Consider the following 20092-nt stretch of genomic DNA (forward strand, 5'->3'; position numbering starts at 1 on the left):
ATAAGCTGCTGATATCGAGGCAACTGGTTGTCAGAGTTCCTGCTGATTGGATTAGTCAGAAAAATAAGCCAATAAGTTCCAGTTTACTCTTTGACAGTCACCTGGTTACCACTCAAAGCTGTGCATCCTGTGAAATAGGTTGAATCCTCTAGTAAAAAACAAATATATAAGACTAATTTTACAGCAGTTCAGGAGGTTCGACAAGCATCTCCCTGAAATTAGTTTTTTGGACTTGGGATTTCTGGCTTGTTGGCTCTTGGCAGTAAGAGCTTCAGCTCTGCAGGAGTTGTGCAAAGTCTCTTCATTGGTTCGACAGCTTTAATGCCGAAAATAAATGTTAAAATGTGTGAATTCGGGACTGTTCTTGAGCTAAATAAAAAATTGTGAAATGGAGTGGTGGATGGACAGTTCAAACATTTAAATCAAATCAATCTTTTTCCAAACTGCATAGAAATCATTTTTTAGAGACTAGAAGTTACCATAGAAATTAATTGGTAGGTGATCTGCTGTAATCAGGCTTTCAGATTTGCATTACGTACATACCAGGACGTCCCTTGGAGGGAAACTCAGAAAGCAAAACAGCTAATAAAAGACCATGATCAGTAACAGCAGATTCAGGAGACTCTGAATAAAGATCATTATATTTAGAAAATATTGAAACATACTGTTTCTTGTGAGTGAGCCATTATGACACCTCATTATGCGGAACATATCATTGTCATGCTAAGAACCACAGCCCTCCATTTTGTAACAGCTATACAATGTTAATTCACTCACTCATTAAAAAGGACATTATGCTGTGGACACATTCCCAAATACTTCCGGATGTTATCTATGTCTGTGCGAATATCATAGTCATGTATGAGGGCTGTTCCAGATGTAGGCGGGAACAGACCTGTCAGGATAGACCTACAAGAGAAACAAAGGAAAACAAACCTTTAAATTTAGCAAAGCAAATAATAAAAACCTTGTGCTCTAAGAATTCTCCTCTGGTAGTGAAGGATGATTAGTGTACATGCAGACTGAATAAAACACCAGAGGTTGTCTGTTCAGTGGAGAAGATCTGCCATTGAGTATGTTTACCTTTCGCTTGTTTAAAGTAACTATAACAATGTGAGATTCTGAATGTGAATGAGAATCCTTACTATTTGTGTACATAAGGTAGGGCAAGCTAACTGATCATACTAATCAGGAAGCTTAATGTTATCGTAAGTTTAGTTTGGCTTCATGGGTTGAATCAGTTCAGTTGTTCCAGATTACTGTACAGTACTGTGTTACTACCTTTTCTACAATCGAGCAAAGAAACATGAACTGTAAATAGTTGTAGTGAACAGTAAATAAAATACAATCTCCTTTAAATGTAAAAACTGCCACCTAAATGGTAGTTTGGACATGAAAAATTGTATTTTTTTTTTTCATTTTTTGCATTTAAGATTCGCACAAACACTTTCATTGGTAAGCATTATGTATTCTATGATGGGGTCTATTTTATTTATAGACCACTGGGTGGCTTTCACTGGAATTTTGATAACTACTACTGCTGAAAAGGGATGAGATGTCTGGGTTAAAGGTTTTTAAGGATATATATATATATACTTACCTTTATTCAACATGTGCTGAAAGAAAGACAATATAAGCAACAATGTTGTTGCATATGCTTTATTTGATCATATAATGCTTATTTCATTATATTTTAGTTTTAAGACTCTAGAGAAGTAGATTTCACTAAACAATACCTAACCTTGAGTGAAGCCTCCTTAGCCTTTTTGTCTAATGGTACAAGTAACAGATCGGCTAAGAAGGAATGCTTTTCAATTTATTTCAAAAGGGAAAAAAAATCTACCTTTGGGAGTAAGGAAAATAAGAAAAGGTAAAAAAAAGACTTATGAGAACGAGGCAGACTGATAACCCTGACTAAGTTATGGCAATCCTGTTAGAAGAAAGGGGCCAATATTCCAGCCAACTGTTCTGAGACTCTTGTAGCAGGAGACTCAACACATTTGATCTGATGCTATTTAAAAGTTAGTATAAAGGAAATGTGAATATAGGTCTAACTTTAAGAAAGCAGAAAATATTCTGGCATGTAGCAAATTATAAGTGTGACGTTATAAGTTTGTAACCCGAAGCACTGAATAAAACATTCATATATATTTTTAAGACGAATATGGACTTTACTTCTTTTGACACAAATAATATGAGCTAAAATAGTCCATCTCACTGATTATAAAATCCAGCAGCCCAGTGTGTTAGCATGTGATGGAGTCCTTACTCTGTCCTTCCTCTTATTGTCCCCTGTTAGGTTTCATTCCAGTGCCTCAGAGCAGACGTCTTCCCTGCAGCCCTTAGTCCTGCATCGCTTGCTCTCTGTGTCACTCATACTTTCTGGGCCACTGCCTTTCATTTATTTTCTGTCATCCAAAACCCCAACCAACCTTTTTTAGCTATTGCAGCAATTAGATAACACCCACTGTCAGTTATAACAGCTGAATCTTTCTGAAGGATGTCCTCATGATAAGATCATTCTTTTAGCAGTAAACTCAGAATAAATATAGCGGCAAAAAAGTCAGCTCTTTATGTACAATTGGTACAAATACTGAGACGAGTGGGAAAAATACAATGAAATGATTAAATAAAACGTCTTACATTGTGGTTGTTTTTCCAGCTCCATTGTGGCCTAGAAATGATGTGATCTGATTCTCATAGAAGTCCACGCTCAAGCCGTCAACTGCCAGCTTCTTCCCGGTTTTGTAGATTTTGACAAGATTGCGAATTGAGACACCCACTTTTACATTGGGAGCTGGTCTCTCGAAATACCCTTTATAAAGACACAAACATATTTTCACACAAAGGAAAAAAAAAGAGAGAAAGAAATGTTCCAAAGAATCAGGGTACAAATAAGAATAGAAACCTTTTCAGTTGCTTCAAAACAAAAACATGAATATAGTCTGAAAACTTGCAAACAAAACGATAAACAATTATTTTTTTTTTTATGTACTCTAAAATACAATTATGAATATTTAAAACACAAAAAAAGCTTATTTTAGTGGATTTCATCCATCTTACCTCACAATTCATTATTTAGCTTTTTTAGGTTTTACTGTATATAAAAAAACTAATCAATTAGGTAAACTAAATGGGATTAAATATAAATAGAATATAAACTATCATATAAATTAATTAAAAAAAAAACTAAAAATGAAATAAATAATTCAATTAAACAATCAAATTAATCAAAACAATCCATGAGAAAATCAATATTTACATGTATGAAAGAATACTAAAAAATGGCGTAATACTGAAAATAAATTAAAACTGATAAATTAAAGCACAATAGGCAAAAGAGTTGTTAACAGGTCAGCATTCTTTTCTGCTTTTACACCAATTTTTTTTTTACATAAAATAAAACTAATATAACATACGTAATAAAAAAACAAACAAAAAAAACATGAAAATTAAATAAGAAAAAATATATAGATAAACAATAACCAAATGAAAAGGGAAATGTTTTTGGAAGATAGGACTGTTTATATCAATTACATCAGTGTTTTAACCAATGTTTTTATAATATTGTAAACCATCAAAAACTTTTTTTTTTTCAACTCAGACACCTAATTATGCACTCTACTCAGTTTCTAAGATTAAAAAGTCTTTAAAATGCACATTTGATCCAAAACACACACAGTAACACAAACAAACAGAAATAAACTAAACAAAAAAAACTCAACTTGTTACTCAGAATGTTAATTGGATTTCTGTTCCCGTTTTTAGCAGCTTCCCTAATGTGAAACTTTTGTCTCTTCCCCTTAAAGCACAAAGCTTTATTATACCCAGATGTGACAAATTAGGTGCTAATGTTTGTTCCTGACCCTCCTCCAACCCACCTCCAGATATTATCAGAACTGTATTCCCCCCAGAATTTAAAGAGGGGGAAGAGAACCTGACAGTTGCACACCAAAAAGTGAGAGCAGAAGCGATATCAACATTTACCGCTGTAAGCCTCAGAGTCTTTTGGCAGATCAGGGTGATTTTCTGTTGCTGCTTTCATCTGGCACCAATAAGATGAAGTAAATGGGAAATACCATGGCTTAGGAATCCCGAATTGGCCTGTGATTATAAAGGAAAGCAGTTATAACAATTTCATACTTGGTGTATTAGGAGAAAACAATAAGGAATGTAAAAAGGAAACAAAAAATAATCAGTGCATGGAAAATCCAAAGTAGTATTATTAAAAAGGTTGTTTTTTTTTTTAAGAAAAAAATTTCATTAAAACATAATTTCTATCCAAAAGAAGCATTAATGCTAAGAAGGTAATCTTCATACCTGAAAGGCAACTCAAAGGGTAAAATTCATGATTTTAATTAAACTTTTATAAACATTTATACATCCTACATGTTTTCTTGTGCCTTCAAAACATTCTTTAACCTCTTGGAGCAACCAAGCCGAAGCCTTGATTTGATATTGTCAAAATCATAAGTGGTTATATGCAAAACACATGGCTTGATTTATCTTTTTTTTTCCCTCTGATTTTTCAGGAGAGTATGTGCTGATGTTTGCTGCATTTTTTAAAACAAAATTTAAAAGAAAAACAAACATATCATATGCTCCTTATAAGAAATATAACTTAGCTTTGTATAATCTTTAATGTTAAACAAGGGCGTAGGTTTGATTTCCACTTTGGTAGGGACACTATTGGTCCTAAGTTTCATCAATGTCATTTTACCTATAAAATATGCATGCTTTTTTTATGCTTGACGTGAGCATCAGGGTCCATTTTGTTTAAAGAGAAAAGCAACTTTTCTTGCTACATTTATACAAATCTTATAAGCACTACACACACTAAATGTTGTTTATCAATGTTTGAAGCATCATTGGCTCTGATGAATGTAGAATTAGGACTTTTTTCCACTTTGGAAAGGTTTGCATTTAAACTTACCAGTGACTAAGACAGAAGGTAAGTATGCGCCAATTTAACCAAATATAGTCTAAATATTCCGGTTATATGTGGATTTATCCTGTATTTTCTTTTGAAGATATATAATTGCACAAAGGTAAACAGGTGAAACACACTCTTATTTTTTAAATGATTTCTCTGTATCATCAACCACCGCAAAATAACACATTCAAGGAACGGCAAATACATTTATTGTATTTACATTTAGTGGCATCATCTACAAAACACAACACTAAGAATGAGGCTAAATTTATTCCAATATAAAATCACTTTTAACCACTATTAAAAGAAAATATAACATCATCTTGTCTGTAATGTAATAATATCCAAAATAAACAGCCAGATTCAAGCATTTTTACCAAACACTAATGTTTGTACTAATTAACTTATGGACTGTGTGAAAATCTATATAAAATAAAATCTATGTAAATAGTGTTCCTCTGTTTGTTATTGGCTTTATCCTATTTTTAACAGTAGAAATAGTCAAAGAAATAGCAACATTATGTGGAACAATAATCATGCTTTCTAAACAAAAAATATCAGATGTTAAGGTGCCATCTCGTGTTGTTATACCTTATAAAAGAAATAACACCTGCTATTTATAGCTGAACTGCCTCAAAAGGTTGTCATAAAATGAAAACAGTAAAAAGCAATGAATTATTGTTAAAAGGGAAACCCTCACATTTTCTTTTTCAGTCGCCTGTTTTAGTGTAAATAAAATTAAGTTTTTTTTTCATTAGGACTAGTTCCGTAGCCTAATACTAATTGAAGAAAGTAGCGTGAATAAAATTCTTATTTCATGCTCCAAGCACGCACACACAAATACGGACTAGAAAACAGCCAATCAGGAAGAGAGAAGGCGGAACTTGAGGCAGAACAACCAATGAGAGTGGAGTTAAACAGCACAGTTACTGACTTTAAGGGACAAGAAAGACCGGGCAGCACTCAGACGGAGCGGCAGCAGCAGCTCCTAAGCTGCGGAGCTGCGAGAGAAAAAGAATTGGCTGTGATAACACACAGCGTGTAATTTATAAACATGTTATTCAAATGGAATTATTGGTAGGGACAATAGGTCGGTCCAAAATTTTGGTAGGGACATGTCCCTATGGTCCCTATCCAAACCTACGCCCATGATGTTAAAGTTTAGTAAGGCAGATTTTTTTAAAGGCAAGATGGCTAAACACACTGAAAAAGCCTTGTAGCATAGTGACCTTTTGTCGTGTTGATTTCTGTTCCTGAGTCAGGTCAGCTGCTCAGCTGGATATATGCTGCACAATGCGTTGTTCTATTTGCACTCATAAGTCAAAAGTTTTAATCTTAAATTGGGAAAAATCTGCTGTCGCAACCTCTTGAATCCAGAATAATGACCCACCAAGTCAACTCTGATCTCCAAATGATTCTCATTAAATTTGCCATGTTTATTTTAACGTCCTGTCTCGGGCCATAAACATGTTGCTGCAGTGCATAGAAATTCAGCTAGTTTTGATATTTTTAGTTAGATTGGTCACTGAGCAGGTCAGATAAATAAAACCACTTTTCTCACAGGCAACAAGATTACATTGTATACTGTGAACTTTAAATATCTTTTAATGGCATGAGAAAACATTAGATCTCATCTCTTAGCATAATAGAATGACTTCTTATTTAAAGGGCTTATAGTACAGTACAATTTGACATCACATTTTAACATGCAAATTTTTTTCTAAAAATATTGAAAGCACGCAAAAACTTCAATAGAAAATCCAATAATTATTTTAGATGTGACTTAAATGATTACCTGGAAAGACATTTTCAATGTACCAGGTTAGCAACCAGTATAGGACAGCATCAGCGAGCATCATGACGAGGGAGACAATAAAGGTGTAGGGATCCCCCTCCTGAGGGCTTTTGCCGATGTTGTGCCACTGTATACCGATGCCTTGCTCCTCATACTTGGAAAAGTTCTCACACCCATAGCCAAAGGCAACACATGACAGTAAACTCTGTGAAGATAAATGAAAAGCAACAACAAAAATTGCATAAAGCATAATTGCTTCAATATCATAATAAATGTGTACCTTTCTTTTTCTTGTTTAAATTACATTAAAACATAACCGTTTGAGTGTTTTATGGCAGAGGACTTTAACTGAGACACAAACACAAAGCATTGCATAATTGCAATTGTAATTTTAAGTGTATTGAAAGTTTTATCAGCGTTGGTTTGTGTATTTTGAAAATAACTAAAACAGTTATGGAGGTATTTTGCTGGCATTTTTTAAGGAAAAATAAAATTATTATGTAAAATTATGGTGATGAGCTAGATAATAATCCAGATACAGTAATTTCTTAAAGTATTCTTTAAAATGATTTGGCAGAACAATCAATTCTCCACTAAACCCAGTGAGTGGCAGTAGTAAATATTAACAATTTCAGCATTGGACCCCCCAAAAAAGTCCAGAAGTAATATAATGAAGAGAGAAAATACAAAAAATACAAGAAGATGGAGCCATGAAGTCTCTATCTGCTGATCAAAGAAGAATGCAGAGCTAATGAAGAAGTTGAGAACACCAGAGGCCACAGACACACACCCTCCCTTACTTGAACTTATTAAAGGATTTTAAGGAAATTCTTACCAAAGGGGCTCCTCATGTCAATGAACGATTTATTAAAATTCCATAATGATCCAAATGATGTGTGAGTTTTAGCTATAGGTGTAATTCACAATATGGGGCAACATTTGCTGTTTGGCAGAGGTCAGCGATCTCCAGGTGTTCTGCTATTTTTTTCTTAGATGTAATAAAGTGTAGCATTTTTATCCAGCCTGTTTGTGCAATGGTTGGCAGTATGAGCTTTTCAATGTGTGTCTTTCACAGAGTTACACATCTAGCTATGGATGTTTTTGAAAATACTGAAATTTGATCAGAAGGGTTGGATAACATCTGAGAACAGTAAAATTTAATTATCTCTAAAGATCTGAAACATAACACCATGTTACTTCACTGTAGCTGTGGCTGTGCATCATAGGTCGGGTTCATGCAGGAGGTCAAAGCTCTGCATCAGTCCCATTTTCTGCAGCCTCTCACAGGACTGGCAACAACTCAAATCAGCTGTCCATCCATACATCCATCCACTTTCCATTAGGCTTACCCTAAGCAGGGTCAAGAGGGATGCTGATACCTATCTTCAGCTGTCTACTGGCATGTACCCTGGGTGTACCCCTGGACAGGTTGCCATTCCATCGCAGGGCAACACAGAGAAACACAGGCCATTCATGGCAAACTGCCATTCATGCAAAGACTCACGTCAAAGAGAATTTAGTGAAGCCAATTAACTTAACAGTCATGTTTTTGGACTGTGGGAGAAGGCCGGAGTACCCGGAGAAAACCATGCATGCTCAAGGAGTACATACAAACTCCATGCAGAAAGAAAACCAGGAACCTTCTTTCTGCTTGGCAGCAGCGGTACCTACTGCTAGCCTCGTGAGACCATCCTGATCTTGCTAGCTTTCAAGATTTCACTCGCTAATCAGTCTGGAGACTCTCCGTTGAAGAAAATTTGGAGCCATTCACCAAACGAACGTCCAATCAGCGTTGGCTTTGAGGCGGGTTGAGGTGTGACGCAACGAGAAGCACGACAGTTCGGTCTAAAGAACATGGCGGCTTCAGCCGATGAAACTAGCATTCGCAAGGCTATCAAGCAAGTTTTATCGGAATTACACTGTATTTCTTCACTGAAAGAAGAGCAAAACACTGCTCTGAAGGCTTTTCTCAGAGGAAAAGATGTTTTTGCTCTTCTCCCGACTGGTTTCAGCAAGAGTTTGATCTATCAATTGGCTCCTCTTCATCGTCGCTCTGTTAGGTCATATGCTTCGTTGATCTGATTGGTTTATTTGGCCCGTCTATCACCAACATAGGCCAATCAGCTAACCAGTATTTTCGCCCCTTCCCAAAATTAATTCTACAGAAGGTTTCCAAATGGATATGCGGAGCAAATCCATCTGGCGGAGTCAGGTTAACCTACTGCTCCACTGAGCACAAATCAGCTGTCCCATCCCTACAAAACAGCCATACCCACAGCATGAAGAAGCCACCACCACCATTTTTTACTCTGTGGATGGTGTGTTTAGGGTGATGTGTACTGTAGTGTTACTATTTTCATTACACAGTGCTTTGATTGATTGATTGATTGATTGATTGATTGATTGATTGATTGATTGATTGACTTTATTGTTCTCACAGTGGAAAAATGAACTCGTTACATTAGCTCAAATAGTCAAAGGAGAAGAATGTGCCAAAGGAAGAAAAAGGAGCATACATATATGACAGCATTTTTTAAAATCAAATATAAGTTAAAGGTCTAACTTTGGTCATATAGCCATAGCAATCGATTTCAAATGGATGCTGGGTTCAGAGTACAAAGTAGCTCCTTGTTAACTTTAAATTTGACTTCTTCCATAGAGGTTAGTGAACAGATATGCATGTTAACATGGGACTCAGTCTGCTTCTCTGATTAGTGTTCTTATTGCTTAGATCTTGGCCAGTCAGTTTAGGTTGGTTTCACAAATATGCATTAGTCTTTTTTATTGCATCACAGGTAAAAACGTGCTTTCTACTGTATATATGTGCTTTATACTGTATATATATATGTGCTTTATAATATATATATATATATATATATATATATATATATATATATATATATATATATATAAGAAAAGAAGAAAGCTTGATTAACCATTTCTGATAACTAAATTTAGGTGAGGCATTGAAATACTGTTACCACCCGACAAGACGGACACCCAAATCCATCTGCTGCAAACAAAAATCTGTTGGATTTTTCATACAGCAGGAAATTGCAAATGATGCTTTGCCCGTGTGAGACATCATCTGCCATGGCCCCTCGTTCCACATTGCCATGTTGCCCGCCAGCTGTTTCATCACACCTCATTTGCTCACAGCATTTATACTCCTGCAGAAGTGTTTGCTGAAGCTTGAGAGACGAATCATCATGGATAGCTGAGGATACACAACTACACAGAGATAGAGATAGAAAGCGGGAGAGAGAAGCTCAGTGGTTGTGGCCAAACCTCTACCCTCCCTGGCTCCTAACCCTACTGGCAGCATCATGTGCTGCCCTCCGCTGCCCATCTGCCAATCAGTCAGCAGATGAGGGCTGACAGCAGGGCCAATGGGCGCCCATCCTTGACCTCTGAATGAACGGCTGACATAACAACAAGAGCCCAATCCTTTTGGCTGTTTAGAAAAGGGCACGAGTTGGGAGGCAGACAAAACAAGCCCCCTCTTATTGAACACATGTCAAACTGGAGATTTAGACATCATTCAGCTGGCTTTGGACAAAATCCATTGTTAAGAGGAAGAGTAATCAAGGTGACTGCTCTTTTTGTACCCAGACGTTTTCGACAAGCATCGCTGGAAAGACAAAGATCCCAGCAGTGATAAATACCATTCTGTTTGAAGAGGCTTTCCTTACAAAGTCCTGTACATATTAGATTAAATGTAAATATCAGCCAACATTTCAAAGATTAAATATTTTGAAGACCAGAGGAGAAAAATACTACACTTCTTAAATTTCAAACCTTAACAGATAATTGACAATTACAACATTTCCGGTATTTTCCTATTAAATCTGAAAATTAGTCACCAGTTTTTTTTTCAGTGCTTTTGAACATAGTTTAAAAAGTTCAAATCACTTTTACTTAAAAGCAGGTTGTTGGATTCCCTTTTTCACATTGTCATGTTACAACCATTTAACCTTTGTCCATTTAATTTGAACAACAATGTCACAGACAATTACAAAGTAAATGTAAGAGTAAGGAGGATGGACTGGACATATGCATTTTGCAAAACTCCTCATGAAAATACAGAAAATGGAAATTTGGGGGATGTATTTGTATTCAGTTACGCTATCTCCTCGTCCGACCCTGTAATTTAGTGAAAGGTTGGAGGTCAGAGTAAAAAAATATGCACTCCCAGGAGAAGGGGGGGTCTCTCCAGTGGCTGGAAGTTGGCTGCCATTCGGCTGCCGTTTGACTGGTAAGGGTCATATTAACTGGCTGCTACTGTATAGGACAAAAAAAAATATCTGCAAAAATTAATCTTAGCACAGATTCACAACTGGGTTTCAATCTAGACATTTTAGCCCATGTTTTTGCCTCGATATAAACCATTTCAGTTGTATGTTTAGTAAGGTTGGGCAGGCCAGGCAGTTCCTATTTTTGGTTATTTGCAAAAAAATTATTCTTAATCTCCAGGTACTTGTACGGTACTCATTTTCTTCCAATAATCCAGGACCTTGTCGCTGGGGCAGCGACCACCTCCAGCTGACAAAACCTCTAGCTGACAACCCCAGAACCAGATCCAGATCCAACTATTAACTTACAGCCAGGTAGGTTTTTCTTTTTTTCGCAAAACATTATTGTAAAGAAATACATATATTGGTTTGACATTTAAATTAAATAAGATCCGAGCATATTTTCTCCTTAATTTACCTTCCAGTATTTATGAATTGTTGTGTTGTCACACCTTTATATTTTCATGTGTATTATTGTTCATGTTGTAGGATTATTGTAGATTATATTGGTCTAACACTTTGTTAAAATATTTTGAAGCTTAACAAATCAAAGAGTAAATGAAATTCAAAACTTTATTTTTAGAGCCACTGTTTTTTTTAACTATGTTGTAGACATAGTGTTCTGTTAAAAGCTCAAAGTTGACATAAACATCAGCATTCAACAACATAAAGTTTATGGCAATGCAAAGCTGTAGTCTTATCTGTTAACATTTTTGCCTCTGCCCTGTATTTTTCAGAACAAATGCTGAAACAATGCCAAACTCAACCTAACTGACAGTGACAATAACCTTGTCCTGGAGGGTTTTTCTTTCTAGTGTAGATTCCAATGTATGCCAGCGGACTCAAAGCTACTGCTAACAAGCAAAGATCAATTAATTGATTTCACTGCAAAGCCTTACAAGTTCCACATTATATTTTGGAAGCTTAGCAATTTTCAGGATTTTCCTGGGCTTAATGGCTAATTGAAAATGTCTCTGGTTATCCAGCACAAAGGAAGTGTAGTCCCCCTCCTATTTCTACAGTATCTCATTACAAAAAGAAAGGAAGTGGTCAAAGCACAGCATACTGTTCCCGGCACACAGGTGAAAACAGTCCCCACAAATTCTGATTATCTTTGGGAAACAAAACAACATTCTACAAAGATTAAATCACTCAGCATCAAAGTCATTGTGTTTGTATGTTGTTTTATCTGAGTTTAATATAAAATAAAAGAGTAACTGATAACACAAAGACAGGCTTTCTAGATGCTTAATCAAAGTATTACTGCTTTTCTTTCTAACACTGAACCAGCGGCTCTGGAGTTTAAAATCTGGTTCTAGTCTCTAATAAACTCTAAGCTATTATAGAATAAAATTCTGACTTTCTATGAGTTGGGATCTTTTATTATATGCATATTCCTACATAATCATAAAAAAATCAGCACAAATGCATACTTTGTTGGGAAAAACCAAAGGCTTGCTATTTTGAACTGAACATTAAGACATCAAGTATTCTGCTCCTCCTTTGCGGAATTACCTCTAAAATAAGCTGAATTTTAAAGATCTTGTGTCACAGAGTGTGTTAGATCAAATTAAAACAATGTAAATGCTGCCCAGATCACGTATTACCTTTTACTTTTATAACCAACCGTTTGTAACTTTAAAAAAAAAACTTTATATGTGTGAACTTTCTATGTTTGCAGTGGATTTGTTTTAAGCAGTGGTCATCTTGGCTAGGGCCTCTTCGTTTAATCCCCTTTAAATCTCTTTTCTGGTGACAAAAAAATCTCTAAAATCAATTCTTAAACTGAGAACAAGAGCCGCACTGCAAAAATTATCTTAAAAAATTTAAAAAACATTCTTCAATTAAGTGTATTTAACCTTAATTTGAGTGGGTAAATTATTCCATTGGCATTATCTGCCAATGGAATGAGTATGATTAGCCTTAAAATAAGATAATTAGATATTATGCACATGAAATAAGAGACTCCAGTTGTTTTTTCTAATTTTAAATCTGAAGTGTCTCGTCTCATTTACCTCCTCAATTCAAGAAAAGAATTATTACAATTTTTTGAAGTGCAAATTTCTCACAAATATACAAGGGAGTCAGAAAAGAGCAGACTTTCTTACCTCTGCCTATGTGTTGCAGTTGCTCATTTAGGAAATCAAGAAGGGCAATAAGAAGAGAAGAGGCGTCTAGCTGTGTTTGTAAATGGCTGATGCTGCTAGCTACATGTGGCTTCATTTTCAATGGTGTGTATGTTTGCCAACAGTCCCATAAAACACAGAAAATTCCTTTATCTATTAGGTCAATGTTGCAACCTGTATTAAACCTTTATTAGTTTAGGGCTCTAGTTTAGCTGACAGACCGGCTAATGAGATAATCAGGGAAGCAGCCAAGAGGCCAAAGGTAACTGCAGAAGATGAAGAGACCTGCAAAGCTGGTGAGAGTATCTCAGAACTTTTGGAAGTATACCTACCACTATATGGCTTTTAAGGAGGCTTGACAGCAAAGCCCCTGCTGAAAGAAAGTGTCTTATTCTCCACAAGCCATTTAAGAAAACTTTCAAATATTGTAAAAGAAAGTGTACTGGTGAGAAAACACCTAAAGTAAACTTTGTAGTCTACATTCAAAACTGTTCAAATTTATGGGCTGTGTCTTCAAAGGACGTGCTGGACAGGACTGGACCTGGACTGGATCCTTTGAAGTCCTTGAAAATAAGGAGACCGGAAGAGTTTTGGCTGTGAATTCAAACAGGTCTACCCTTCTGCGGCTTTTACTGCCGTACGCTCTGTCGCTTAGCAACCATGACATGTTTCTTTTTCATAATTTTTTTCTTTTTTTTTTATTGTAAAGTGAACAAAGACACTCATGTGAATACAGAGTGGAATAAAGGTGACAACCACCGGGAGCATGAACAAATAAAAGCAAATGCAATGATAGAAACCGTAATCAGTTAGATAACATAATGCTGTCATCTCTCTATCATCTCGGATGTTGCTGCTATTTTCAAATATCCATTACTGTAAAAATGTCCCCAGGTGTATGTTGGTTATTTATTCTCCAGGTTCACAGTTTTGTATTGTTAAAACACTTTACAGTACAGTATTTTATTGTATAAATTTTAACTCTTCCCTATTAAGTTATTCATACACATTTTTCTAAGGTGTACATTTGTGTGACCATTTTCAATAATCATTTTGCTGCTGTAAATTTGCCCATTGTGGAACAATAAAGGGATTTTCTATTCTATTCTATAAAAGGGGTAGAAAGATATAAATAAATCTAAGCATTGTCTATATTATACATATATCTGCAAAATCTCTAATATTCTAATATTAAGCAAATTGTGCAAAACAGCAATAAAAAAATAAAAATCCTATCAGATTTATATTCCCCACACTGCAGATATATTAGAATCTGTCCTTAAATTACAGCCAAACCCATAAACACATTAACAAATAAAAACCTTTCGATAAATCAAACATTATCCGCCACATATCTGACTCAGTAACCATTAAAACAACTATTTTCATTCATTTCAGACGGAACTAGTCACAGATTTGGAATATATTAAGCGAAACTTCCAATATTCACCACTGTTCGGCAGCAAGTACAATTTCCTCTGATCACGGAGCAGCCTCCTTGCTTGGTCTCGCAATGAATTCTGGGATATCCAAGGATACCGAGGATACATCCGATCCATCCTTCAAATCGGGCAAAAGAAGGACGCATTTGTAGGCTGCATAACGAGGAATCTTCGAATCCGACGCGACCTCGGCGCCATGCTATGATGTAATAGGCCTTCAAATCTGGCCTTCTGAGGACGCAGCCCATGAATTTGAACAGAGCCCAAGTTTGCATACAATGAGGAAAATAAGTATTGAACACCATGCTATTTAGCAGCTAACGACTTCAAACAGGTGCATCTAATTAAGGATAATAAATGGAGGGGAGGTGGGTTTGTTAAAGGGAGAGTTGTACTTATTTGCAGCTGCATCATACAGATAAATAGTTTAAAAATCATATATTGTGATTTCTGGATTTAATTTTTTTTAGGTTATTTCTCCCACAGTGGACATGCACCTATGATCATAATTTCAGACCCCTCCATGATTTCAAAGTGGAAGAACTTACAAAATAGCAGGGTGTTCAAATACTTAAGTTCCTCACTGTACACAAAAATATTTCTGCATCCCGATAGGGATAGAGAAGCTGGCAAAACTTAAAAATTGCAAGAAAAGGTTCATCCAATATAACTGATTTGAAGCTGTTTTACAAAACAGTCTGCCATTGAGTAAAGTTGGTAGAGATGTAGCCTATATGCAGTATAAGGTAGTTGTGCAAATTTGTTGAATACAACCATACACCCCACTTTTTAGGTGTCGATGCTTTAAAAAGAAAAAAAAACAACTTGTATCATTCTTTACCTCATAACTATTTATAATAAAAAATATAAATATATCATATCTCTCTTGTCTAGTGTAGTAAGAGGAATATATAAACATCTTGAGTAAAGAAATTTTGAGCGGGCCTAACAGATAACATGTTTTTTTTTAACTTTTTTAAGAAAGCATTGGCACATATTGCAATCAAGAATCCAGATTTCTCATCCTAGTGTCCGCAAGAGGCATTGGGAAGACAAATGATACCAGAACCACATTAAAGGTCACACAGAAAGGCTACACTGAAAGTTGAGCAATGGTACACTGTTTATCTTTATCACTCAGAAACAGGAGAAAATACGAAAAAATCTTCACTGTGCGAGCCTGCTTTTCTATTCATGCAGCCCTTTCATGAGAATTCTCACGTGAAAATATGCCAGAACAAACAAACCATAAAAAAATGTATGAGGACATCATGAATACAAAAAGCATTTGCTACAAGCAGCTGCATTGTCCTTTAATGTTAACACAATGCTTAATTCATTTGGAAGGCTTCACAGATCCAATTTTACTATCTGCTGGCTTGCAAAAACAATAACAAATCTGAGATAGACATTACTGGGGCTAGAGATGAACGCACTTCCTTTTATTACAGAATAGATCTTTATTAAAAGGAGAGTGGATAGACATAGAATGCACAGCTGTCACCTACAAATTTTGAGTTAAAGAGAAAAAATATAACCTTACAGGAAGACTGAATACATTTTTTCTTATATATAATGAAAGCATGGAGAGATACAAAAAAAGAACAATGTAAAAGGTAAAGATGGACTTACCACAGCCACCTTGGCCCCGAAACCCATAACGTCCCTCCAGGCATAGCAGAGGCTGTGTGGCAGGTAGAGGAGAAAGAAGATGAGGCCGCCACATGCCGCCGCTAAATTTGCTTTAGAGAAGAAGACGCTAATGAGGAAGCACTGGGAGATGGTGGCCAGACAGAACACCAGCAGGAACACAAAGATTACTGAGGGGTCGCTGTACTGCAGGACTTTTCCGTACTGTGTTTATAAAGGGTTTGGTGAAAAAGACAAAAAAAGCCGTTAGTTTCAAAAAAATGTCAAACGGATGAAATCAAAACAGGCATGCAAGTGAGAGGATGATCATCATTGGAGATTCATTTTAGAAACCCACAAGAAAAGTAGAAAAGAACTGAAATGTCTCTCAATCAAACAGATTTCCTTCTAGCTGTGCCAGATGCTTTCATAAGCTTAGCCTGACACACCGTATATATGTTCTGATACGCATCCTTTCAATTTAATTTCTAGTAAATTTTTCAAACAATTCAAGGAAATCAAGAATGAATGGAGACGTTGCAGTCACAACACATTTCCGCAGTAATATTGCATTTGGAGAACAGGCAGAGTAAAAGTGTTTTTAGATAACAGATATATCTATATGGCTATACATACTTATAACCATGATACACAAACATGAAATTTACTTCTTAAAGGGCATATATCATTGTACTTTAGAAAAATAACAACAAAATAGGTCATTTTAAAGTGCACTTTCCTGAAACTAAGCTTTTTGAATCGATCCATGCATAAAAAAAAAGGTTGTTATTTTAGAGAGAAGTTTATCTAGTTTCTGATTACAGAAATTACAGAATGTAGACTTTTCTAGTAATAAAATAAAGGTTAATGGAGTATATAAATTAATTATTTGGAGAGACAAATTTATGAAAATTTAAAAAATCCTCTATACAGGAAGTGTGGGTGAGCTATGTGATCGTAAACAGTTGGAAAGGATGGATCACTATCTATAATAAATGCATTTTGATCTAGGATTAGGAAACAAATGTAGTCTTAAATGTAAGGTACACCACCTTAAAGCTGAGGGAAGATGCAGCAACAGCTTAAGCCGCTGTCAAAACTGTCAACTTGAGTAGATTAAATAGCCGGATCATCAAAGTAGCTGCATGTTTTTTTTACGTGCATACAATCAATTTAAAAAGAAAATGTATTATTTTATTAGTTTTCTTAAGATGCATGCTCTTTTTCTGTGTCTCAGCCAAATGAAATCAGATGTCTAATTATCCTAGCTCCCCTTCCAGTCTTGGAGTATAACGCATTAGCTTGAGGTGAACGGAGTGAAGATACCTTCGAGCATTCCAGTTTCCCCCTTACAACACCCAGTGAAAAAAATAACAGGTGTATGACTGATAAAACGTACTTGAACTGTTAAAGTAGGAAAGTTTGAATATTGCTTATTAGAGTTGCAATAAGCAAACGGTAGATATGAAGGTGTTGTCATTAATCGTATTTCCTACTTTCAGAGGCGCTTCAGCTGAAAATTCTGAGTTGGAGGGGGAAAAAAAGTCCAAATGGGATGCAGTGTGAAAAGGATGATGTGGTGTTAAAGTCAATGCAGGAATGACATTTTGAGATCTTTATCATGATGTAGTATCACAGTTTGTTATGAACAACAAATCATGAAGAGATTAGCTAGAGAAAGTGATAACTTTGTTATTATGGGGGCAAAAAAGACAGAGAATCGTCAGAGTTATTGCCTTTGCGCAGCATTAACCACAATGGGGAGAAATGTAGCGACTTTTGAAACATCTACTTGAATGATGCCAGAATTTTGGTGAAACACATTTTGTCAGCATCTATCAATAAACCAGTGAAGGACAGACTTCTCTCCATTCTGTTCATATGATGTTAGAAGTTATTTTCTGTCTTGAAGCTATAACACTCATTTCTATCACCTTCTCCCTCTTCCCTTGACAAATAACTATATAAGTCTTTTTCTGATGTCACATTAAAGTTTGAAACTATGTTTTCACAAGTTTTAGTTTTGCATTTGAAAAGAAAGAGCTCCCTCTTACAGCTAAATTCTCCGCTTTGTTGCACTTCTCTTTATTCTTTCAGTCTTTTTCCCCACTTATTTCTAAAATTCCAGAAATGAAATGTTCCTTTGTCAACAGTGCCACAGAGGTTTTTTTTTTTCTTTCATAAACGACATAATTTTACCATTTATCAAAACCAGAAAGAGGCCTGCAAACAAAAGAACACTACCTAGATTCAAATCTGATGTAGGTTCAATGGTGTTTTGAGGATGCAATTTAGAGCCCAGTTTCAGAAAACTGGGTTTGCCTTATGGGCCAAGGATTTTACAGTAGGACAATGATACCAAACATACTTAAAAAAAAAAAACACCAAGAAAAGGACAAATATAAAGTGTTGGTGAGCTATGAAGTAGCAATGAGACTGAACCTAAATACCATTGAAAAGCTGTGCAAAGATCTTAAAATTGCTGTCAGGAAAAGGCACCAATCAAATATGATAGAGCCAGAGCAGTTTGCAAAAGAAGGGTAGTTTAAAAATCCAGGGGATATATGTAAGAAGCTTGCTGAAGGTTAGAGAAAACAATAGGGGGGTGCCAACTATTTTTTTTTCTTGCTCATTTTTGAGCAGTGTTTGAAATTATGTCAGATTGGGCTTTTTTCTGTACTTTTTGTGATGTTCCCATATACAAAAATTAACAAAGTTATACCAAAACATGTGCAATTGCAATAACCTTATGGGAAAAACACTGTGGAAAAATTCAGGGGTGCCAACAATTTTCCCCATCAACTGTATATGCCCTTTAAATGTGAAACACTTTTACTCTGCCTGTGTGAAAAGGACCATTCTCTTATTTTAGATTAATTGCAATCCATTCACTTCAAACAAAACCAGCACTATAGTTTTTTTTTTGTTTTTTTTTATATCCCTGTGACTAAATAAAAAAAACCATTACAATGCTCGGGAATGTGGTTCTGTTACAAAAGATACATTCTCATAAAAGAGAAGTTGTGCATAGCAAATCCATGCCAATACTGAAGAAAGACAATCAAGATCAATTGAGATGTACTAATCATCTTCCAAATTCAAAGTACTACTTAGAATAAATCTTTTAGAAGGTTGAAAAAAAGTCTCTCCAAAATAAGAGTCAGGTCCTGTCATAGCCCCATTTGAAAACATTCCTAAATCACCTTGAGTATGAGAGTAAGAAGGGAAGCGCTGATGGCCAGTAGCAATACACTGGACACTGCCCAGGTCAGCCAATAGATGCTGTTCCTCAGGCCCATGATTCTCACAGTCTCCTTCAGCCTCGCCTCTTTCTCAGCGACAATGCCTTTAACAATTATGGCCACAGAATAAACCCACGCTAAGGTCATGAACAGGGGCAGAGAGCTGGCCAGTGATCTGAGGAATCTGAAAGGTGAAGGAGCATTACTGGAAAGGACAGTGACCCTCTTTACACCTGGGTACATTTCCTAATTATCCCACTACCTGCATTATACCCAGGTTCTAAATTCAAATTAAGACTATGGGTCTAAAGACCAATGGAGCTTTTCATAAAACCTCAGATGGATAAAATAATTTATGTATACATTTATTTTGCTCTGTTAAAGAAAATGAGAAGTTTTAAATATTTAGGATCTTCTAATGAGTCCATCTCTTAAAGAAAAACAGACATTGTGAATACTATGACATAGTGACTACATAGTGACTTCTAGACTTAGAGGTGTAAGACCTCCAAATCTACAAATTGCACATTCAGGTTTGTTCTTTTATACTAAGGAAAATTGTGTTGTTTTTTTTCAACTGTGGTTCACAACAAAATATATTTCTTATGTTTAACATCAAAACAAATCTTTAAA

At 35.7% G+C, this 20092-nt stretch overlaps 1 protein-coding gene across 3 annotated transcripts in view; it reads right to left on the reverse strand.

Moving 5' to 3' along the window:
* The window catches only part of LOC107096934 (ATP-binding cassette sub-family A member 1-like), a 179153-nt gene extending 159436 nt beyond the window's left edge, over positions 1-19717 (reverse strand). For all 3 annotated transcript variants that reach the window (XM_015393846.1, XM_015393847.1, XM_015393845.1), the window contains exons 1-6: positions 19421-19717; positions 16221-16442; positions 6729-6933; positions 3988-4104; positions 2644-2815; positions 778-909 (exon numbers count right to left, since the gene is read on the reverse strand). In XM_015393846.1, the coding sequence (XP_015249332.1) occupies positions 778-909; positions 2644-2815; positions 3988-4104; positions 6729-6933; positions 16221-16442; positions 19421-19702 (1130 nt within the window). In that variant the 5' untranslated portion in view covers positions 19703-19717. The remainder of the gene's footprint in view (positions 1-777; positions 910-2643; positions 2816-3987; positions 4105-6728; positions 6934-16220; positions 16443-19420) is intronic.
* Between the last annotated feature and the right edge of the window lie 375 nt (positions 19718-20092).

Source organism: Cyprinodon variegatus, unplaced genomic scaffold (genome assembly GCF_000732505.1).
Source record: "Cyprinodon variegatus isolate N-32 unplaced genomic scaffold, C_variegatus-1.0 Scaffold659, whole genome shotgun sequence".
Lineage (NCBI taxonomy): Eukaryota > Metazoa > Chordata > Actinopteri > Cyprinodontiformes > Cyprinodontidae > Cyprinodon > Cyprinodon variegatus.